Raw genomic sequence first — 9262 nt, 5'->3', positions numbered from 1 at the left:
ATTGGTTAGGTGGTAACACAATGGTGGGGATAGTTGAAGAAAAGCAGTCGTCATTTATTTGATTAACTCGGGTTCGTAGAGCTGATTGTTCAAACAGTTCACAGACTACATTACAAAGGGGAAGCTACTCTAAATAACGATGATTGATGAAACGCCTAAAAACATTTTGACATGCTATATGATTATATTATACGAGCCGGCCCGCGGCATAACATACGCCGCTATTTAGTTGTTTTTTCTACTTTTCAGTAATTCATAATTTGTGAATTCGACAGTACCAATGCTGCTACTGAAAATATTTCTTTTAAACACTATAAGCAGCTCGTTAAGGACCATAACCCACCCCCCTTCCTCCCCCCCCCCCCCCCCCGTCGTTTAAAATCGTTGGCTCTGCTTGTAAACATTTAGAGTGAACACAGCTCACTAAAACCATGTAGGGGTGGGGAGGTAGGGAGAGCGTTTGCAGCTTGTTTTCTAACGGCTCGAAGAGGAGAATTATATATATAGAAGATTGATAAAAAGAAAATAGATCTTTGTGTAAGTAGGAAACTTTCTCCCCCATAAGTCACTACACTATTAACTAAACACATTAAAAGAATACGTGGTGATTAAATTAAAAAAAAAACAACCTGCAGAAATGTTTACCTGTGTTAATTTAAAAGTTGGTAGGGTCTACTTGTCTAAATAATAACAGTGAACATATCGTGTAGAATTATCCCCACAAATTTGTAAAAAAACGTAATTTGTTTATGCAAAAATATTGCATTATATTTATAACTACAATTGTAATGACCATTTGTTATTTAAAAATAGCTTATTAAAATTATAATAAAAATCATACATTAGTAATGAATGAAAGTATCCGGCTCAAACTGAGCCACCTTGAAGTCGAATACAGTAAAATGGTTGATAACTCATTAGTCAAGTAGACCGAAACATAAAAGAGGATGTGGCCATTGGCGATGTTTTAAAGCAGGCTCCTGAGTTGTGCTCAAGTTTAATACTAATACATGGTACTTAGGGCCGAGTTACAGAAAGGGGAATTAAAACGTGGAGTCAAATGTTTATTCTGCTATATTTTTAAAATTCAAAACAAAACAAGACTTCTCCAATGGCGATGGTTCTATGTTTTGTCTGAGCTTGGTATACCGGCCAGGCGTAGAGTCAGGTGTGTTTATAGCGCCGCCCCACCTGGATTCGAACTCTGGCAGGAGACATGAGGTGTCTGTTGTGGCCTAATCCACTCGACCACCACGCGAGCGTGACGATTAATCGCTGCAAGTTCTTCATTGCTCAGGGCGTTATCATACCATACGGCTTCAAGTCCCAGAATATTTCACTATTGAGAACTGACCAATCATAGCCACAATATTTGATTATAAAATTGATAGTCCCTAAAAATAGCCGAGTATGTAGGTCAACAGGGACTAAAAACTGGGGGATTTAATCAGGGCTCAAATAAATGTTCTTATAAAGACATTAAATCTGTGCTGCTGATGAACTTTAACGTTTATGATTTGAGGGTCCAAGACAGTGACACGCCAGAGGCTGACAGAGGCTTGTGTGAGGGACAGTTGTACATGTTTACTGATGGAGGTCTGCTACCATCTGTTTGGTTGGCTGGATGGGTGGCAAGACCAGGGTTCGAATCCTCTCCAGACGAGTAGGTGAAGCTGTGGCGGTAACGGGCGATAAGTTTTTCATTCGTGGCAGGACGGCAGTGTCACTGTCCGTGGAGAGGTTTGTCAGCCTTCCCCCACCCTTGCTGGAAACTGTTGTTCCCGGACGTGTGGTTCCATCAGCCAACTCTGGAACAGCGCCGCCATTTTTCTCGGCCTCCTGCGCCCTGAGCAGCTCAGCCTTGAAGCGGCTGGGGATGAGCCCGGCCAGGCGGCCCAGCGGGTTGTCCTCCAAGTATTTCTTCACCGTGCCGAACGGGTCGGGGAAGTCTCCGTCCCTGGGGCCGTCGTCCTCCCCCACCAGCAGCCCCCCGACCCTTCTGTACCTGGCTCTGTTGGGGGGCGGGGCTGGTCTGCGGGTCTGGGCGTGTCTCTTCATGTCGTCCTGGAGGTCCTGGAAGAATTGGCCCATCCTGTCTCTGACGTCACTCTCTTGGAGAATCTCGCCTTGCTGAGGAAACAAGTCAAGTCAGTCAGCACGGGATAAATATTAACATCATAGTGATATCAGTCTTACAATGTTGACACGGTATACAATAATCATAGTGATATCAGTGTTACAATGTTGACACGGTATACAATAATCATAGTGATATCAGTCTTACAATGTTGACACGGTATACAATAATCATAGTGATATCAGTGCTACAATGTTGACACGGTATACAATAATCATAGTGATATCTGTCTTACAATGTGGACACGGTATACAATAATCATAGTGATATCAGTGTTACAATGTTGACACGGTATACAATAATCATAGTGATATCAGTCTTACAATGTTGACACGGTATACAATAATCATAGTGATATCAGTGTTACAATGTTGACACGGTATACAATAATCATAGTGATATCAGTCTTACAATGTGGACACGGTATACAATAATCATAGTGATATCAGTCTTACAATGTTGACACGGTATACAATAATCATAGTGATATCAAGTCTTACAATGTGGACACGGTATACAATAATCATAGTGATATCAGTCTTACAATGTTGACACGGTATACAATAATCATAGTGATATCAATACCAGTCTTACAATGTTGACACGGTATACAATAATCATAGTGATATCAAGTCTTACAATGTGGACACGGTATACAATAATCATAGTGATATCAAGTCTTACAATGTGGACACGGTATACAATAATCATAGTGATATCAAGTCTTACAATGTGGACACGGTATACAATAATCATAGTGATATCAGTCTTACAATGTTGACACGGTATACAATAATCATAGTCATATCAGTCTTACAATGTTGACACGGTATACAATAATCATAGTGATATCAGTCTTATAATGTGGACACGGTATACAATAATGATAGTGATATCAGTCGTACAATGTTGACACGGTATACAATAATCATAGTGATATCAGTCGTACAATGTTGACACGGTATACAATAATGATAGTGATATCAGTCGTACAATGTTGACACGGTATACAATAATCATAGTGATATCAGTCTTACAATGTTGACACGGTATACAATAATGATAGTGATATCAGTCGTACAATGTTGACACGGTATACAATAATCATAGTGATATCAATATCAGTGTTACAATGTTGACACGGTAAAGAATAACAATATCCCACGCTTAATTAACACTTCTCCATTTACAATACTAACCAACTCCACAACCATAACTTTGTCACTCCCCGCACCACCGATATGGTTTACCATCCCACCGACACCACATATGAGACTGACACCAGTCCCCCCCCCCCCATGAGACTGACCATCAGACCCCAGTCCCCCCCCATGAGACTGACCATCAGACCCCCCCCCTACCCCCATGAAACTGACCATCAGACACCTGTCCCCCCACCCCCCATGAAACTGACCATCAGACCCCCCACCCCCATGAGACTGACCACCAGACCCCCCACCCCCTTGAGACTGACCATCAGACACCTGTCCCCCACCCCCATGAGACTGACCATCAGACCCCCCATGAGACTGACCATCAGACTCCCCCCCCATGAGACTGACCATCAGACACCTGTCCCCCCCCCATGAGACTAACCATCAGACCGCCCCCCCCCCCATGAAGCTGACCATCAGACCCGCCCCACCCCCCACCCCCATGAGACTGACCATCAGACACCTGTCTCCCACCCCCATGAGACTGACCATCAGACACCTGTCCCCCACCCCCATGAGACTGACCATCAGACACCCACCCCCATGAGACTGACCATCAGACCACCCACCCCCATGAGACTGACCATCAGACCACCCACCCACCCCCATGAGACTGACCATCAGACACCCCCCCCCCGCCCATGAGACTGACCATCAGACCACCCACCCACCCCCATGAGACTGACCATCAGACACCTGTCCCCCCCCCCAATGAGACTGACCATCAGACACCTGTCCCCCACCCCCCTATGAAACTGACCATCAAACACCTGTCCCCCCCCCCATGAGACTGAAGATCAAACACCTGTCCCCCCCCCATGAAACTGACCATCAGACACCTGTCTCCCACCCCCATGAGACTGACCATCATACACCTGTCCCCCACCCCCATGAGACTGACCATCAGACACCTGTCCCCCCCCCCCATGAGACTGACCATCAGACCCCCCTACCCCCATGAAACTGACCATCAGACCCCCCCCCTTATGAAACTGACCATCAGACACCTGTCCCCCCATGAAACTGACCATCAGACACCTGTCCCCCCCCCATGAAACTGACCATCAGACACCTGTCCCCACGCCCATGAGACTAACCATCATACACCCCCCCCCGCCCATGAGACTGACCATCAGACACCCCCACCCCCATGAGACTGACCATCAGACCACCCCCACCCCCATGAGACTGACCATCAGACACTTGTCCCCCCCCCCCATGAGACTGACCATCAGACCCCACCCCCATGAGACTGACCATCAGACACCCCCACCCCCATGAGACTGACCATCAGACCCCCCCCCATGAAACTGACCATCAGACACCTGTCCCCCCATGAAACTGACCATCAGACACCTGTCCCCCCCCCATGAAACTGACCATCAGACACCTGTCCCCACGCCCATGAGACTAACCATCATACACCCCCCCCCCGCCCATGAGACTGACCATCAGACACCCCCACCCCCATGAGACTGACCATCAGACCACCCCCACCCCCATGAGACTGACCATCAGACACCTGTCCCCCACCCCCATGAGACTGACCATCAGACCACCCACCCCCATGAGACTGACCATCAGACCACCCACCCCCATGAGACTGACCATCAGACCACCCACCCCCATGAGACTGACCATCAGACACCTGTCCCCCCCCCCATGAGACTAACCATCAGACCGCCCCCCCCCATGAAGCTGACCATCAGACCCGCCCCACCCCCCACCCCCATGAGACTGACCATCAGACACCTGTCCCCCACCCCCATGAGACTGACCATCAGACCACCCACCCCCATGAGACTGACCATCAGACCACCCACCCACCCCCATGAGACTGACCATCAGACCACCCACCCACCCCCATGAGACTGACCATCAGACCACCCCCCCCCATGAGACTGACCATCAGACCACCCACCCACCCCCATGAGACTGACCATCAGACACCCCCCCCCCCGCCCATGAGACTGACCATCAGACCACCCACCCACCCCCATGAGACTGACCATCAGACACCTGTCCCCCCCCCCCCAATGAGACTGACCATCAGACACCTGTCCCCCACCCCCCTATGAAACTGACCATCAAACACCTGTCCCCCCCCCATGAGACTGAAGATCAAACACCTGTCCCCCCCCCATGAAACTGACCATCAGACACCTGTCTCCCACCCCCATGAGACTGACCATCATACACCTGTCCCCCACCCCCATGAGACTGACCATCAGACACCTGTCCCCCCCCCCATGAGACTGACCATCAGACCCCCCTACCCCCATGAAACTGACCATCAGACCCCCCCCTTATGAAACTGACCATCAGACACCTGTCCCCCCATGAAACTGACCATCAGACACCTGTCCCCCCCCCATGAAACTGACCATCAGACACCTGTCCCCACGCCCATGAGACTAACCATCATACACCCCCCCCCCCCCGCCCATGAGACTGACCATCAGACACCCCCACCCCCATGAGACTGACCATCAGACCACCCCCACCCCCATGAGACTGACCATCAGACACTTGTCCCCCCCCCATGAGACTGACCATCAGACCCCACCCCCATGAGACTGACCATCAGACACCCCCACCCCCATGAGACTGACCATCAGACCCCCCCCCATGAAACTGACCATCAGACACCTGTCCCCCCATGAAACTGACCATCAGACACCTGTCCCCCCCCCCATGAAACTGACCATCAGACACCTGTCCCCACGCCCATGAGACTAACCATCATACACCCCCCCCCCGCCCATGAGACTGACCATCAGACACCCCCACCCCCATGAGACTGACCATCAGACCACCCCCACCCCCATGAGACTGACCATCAGACACTTGTCCCCCCCCCCCATGAGACTGACCATCAGACCCCACCCCCATGAGACTGACCATCAGACACCCCCACCCCCATGAGACTGACCATCAGACCCCCCCCCCCATGAAACTGACCATCAGACACTGTCCCCCCATGAAACTGACCATCAGACCCCCCCACCCCCCATGAGACTGACCATCAGACACCCCCCCCCATGAGACTGACCATCAGACACCTGTCTCTGGTCCTCTCCACCAGTCTCCGCCGCCTCAGGCTGGGGTGGTACCAGGCGATCCTCTCCTCCGTCTCCCTGTGGATATCCTGCAGGGTTTGACCTGCATACCTGCCTAGGTTGTTCGTCTGACTCGATGTTGCCTGCGAGGAAATTCACCTGGTTAAACATCAAAGTGACCAAGGTGTAACGTCCGGAGATGACGTCACGCTCATTGTACTGAAGAAATGTGACGTAACGTTCATTGTGTTATTCTTGGAGACACCTGTCTCACCTGTTTCCTCATGTCCACACACCTGTCTGTCTCACCTGTTTCCTCATGTCCACACACCTGTCTGTCTCACCTGTTTCCTCATGTCCACACACCTGTCTGTCTCACCTGTTTCCTCATGTCCACACACCTGTCTGTCTCACCTGTTTCCTCATGTCCACACACCTGTCTGTCTCACCTGTTTCCTCATGTCCACACACCTGTGTGTCTCACCTGTTTCCTCATGTCCACACCTGTCTGTCTCACCTGTTTCCTCATGTCCACACACCTGCCTGTCTCACCTGTTTCCTCATGCCCACACACCTGTCTGTCTCCTCATGTCCACACACCTGTCTCACCTGTCTCCTCATGTCCACACACCTGTGTGTCTCACCTGTTTCCTCACGTCCATACAATGCAGCAGAACCCTCTGTCTGACCGCCGCTTGCCTGGCCAGTACCGTCTCGGTGGACATCCTGGCCTTGACCTTGTGTTCATGACGTGTCAGCCAGCTCTCGTTCATGGCCTGGGGAAATCTGATTGGTCAGTCAACATAGACAGGATACAACCGATCCTAACCCAATCCCACTTGTCCAAGCGCCACATATCTTGTACAACTGTCCTACACCTGTCCTACACCTCTACCACATATGTCTAACACCAGTCCTACACCTGCCCATCACATGTCCTACAACTGCCCTACACCAGTCCTACACCTGCCTTACACCTGTCCCACACCTGTCCTTCACATGTCCTATACCTGTCCTACACCTACACATGCCCTACACCAGTCCTACACCTGTCCTACAATGTCCTACACCTGCCCATCACATGTCCTACACCTGCCCTACACCTGTCCTACAATGTCCTACACCTGTCCTACACCTGTCCAACACCTGTCCTACACCAGTCCTACACCTGTCCTACACCAGTCCTACATCTGCCCTACACCAGTCCTACACCAGTCCTACATCTGCCCTACACCAGTCCTACACCAGTCTTACATCTGCCCTACACCTGCCCTACACCTGCCCATCACATGTCCCTCACATGTCCTACACGTCCTACACCTGTCCTACACCTGTCTACACCTGCCCTACACCTGTCCTACACAAGTCCTACACCTGCCCTACACCTGTCCTACACCTGTCCTACACCTGTCCTACACATGTCCTACACCTGTCCTACACCTGTCCTACACATGTCCTACACATGTCCACCTGCCCTACACCTGTCCTACACATGTCCTACATCTGTCCTACACCTGTCCTACACCTGTCCTACACATGTCCTACACCTGTCCTACACATGTCCTACACATGTCCTACACATGTCCGCCTGTCCTACACCAGTCCTACACCTGTCCTACACATGTCCTACTCCTGCCCTACACCTGCCCTACACATGTCCTACACCTGTCCACCTGTCCTACACCTGTCCTACACCAGTCCTACACCTGTCCTACACCAGTCCTACACCAGTCCTACACCTGTCCTACACCAGTCCTACACCTGTCCTACACCAGTCCTACACCTGTCCTACACCTGTCCTACACCAGTCCTACACCAGTCCTACACCAGTCCTACACCTGTTCTACACCTGTCCTACACCTGTCCTACACCTGTCCTACACATGTCCTACACCTGCCCACCACTTTACAAACGTACCTGTCTGTTCCGGATGATCTCATTCATGACGTACGTCATACGACGGTTGCGTCTAGCATGACGTCTGACTAACCCTAACCTGCCGTCATCCATTGGTCGTCTGCTGGCTCTCCTGTAGTGGGATTACGTCATCATACGTCCTGCTATGGATTTTAACATATCTATTTCACTACTGATATATTTTGATACTTATCTATTATATCACTGATATATTTTGATATTTATCTATTTTACAGCTAATATATTTTGAAACCTATCTATTTAATCACTGATATATTTTGATACTTATCTATTTTATCACTGATATATTTTGATACTTATCTATTTTATCACTGATATATTTTGATACTTATCATGTTTTACCAAACATATGTTCTGATACTTCTCTATTTACTACTGGTATATTTTGATACTTATCTATTTTACAACTGATATAATTTGATACTTGTCTATTTTACAACTGATATATTTTGACAGTTATCTATTTTACAACTGAACTATTAAACACTAGTAGTTTAGAATAAAATTCACCCCCTCCCCCAATTAAAAAAACGCCCTAATGATGTAGATGTAGACATTATTGTACGGCAATAATTCTTCTGTGACAGCATATTCCACGTGTCAAAACATCTTACCATACCTGGTCTAAAAATTCATGACGTTATAGCTACTAAATACATGTTATAACAACCGTGACGTTATAGCTACTAAATACATGTTATAACAACCATGACGTTATAGCTACTAAATACATGTTATAACAACCATGACGTTATAGCTACTAAATACATGTTATAACAACCATGACGTTATAGCTACTAAATACATGTTATAACAACCAGCTCCCTTTGATAGCAAATTAAACGTTAGACCAACTCACCTGTTCACTAGCTACAACTGCTTTTAATTCCTCCCCTGGAATGATCGAATGCCAA

At 48.7% G+C, this 9262-nt stretch overlaps 1 protein-coding gene across 1 annotated transcript; it reads right to left on the bottom strand.

Moving 5' to 3' along the window:
* Positions 1–510: 510 nt before the first annotated feature.
* LOC131955542 (uncharacterized) lies at positions 511–9262 on the bottom strand. The gene is made up of 5 exons (XM_059319699.1): positions 9208–9262; positions 8328–8470; positions 7055–7186; positions 6404–6553; positions 511–2130 (listed from the first exon to the last, which is right to left on the bottom strand). The coding sequence occupies exons 2-5, from the start codon at positions 8418–8420 to the stop codon at positions 1585–1587; spliced, it is 921 nt and encodes a 306-aa protein (XP_059175682.1). The 5' UTR covers positions 8421–8470; positions 9208–9262; the 3' UTR covers positions 511–1584.

The sequence above is a fragment of the Physella acuta genome, unplaced genomic scaffold (assembly GCF_028476545.2).
Source record: "Physella acuta isolate Inbredline_101_S28 unplaced genomic scaffold, ASM2847654v3 ptg001077l, whole genome shotgun sequence".
NCBI classification, from domain to species: domain Eukaryota; kingdom Metazoa; phylum Mollusca; class Gastropoda; family Physidae; genus Physella; species Physella acuta.
This window is presented reverse-complemented; position numbering and strand designations above follow the sequence as displayed.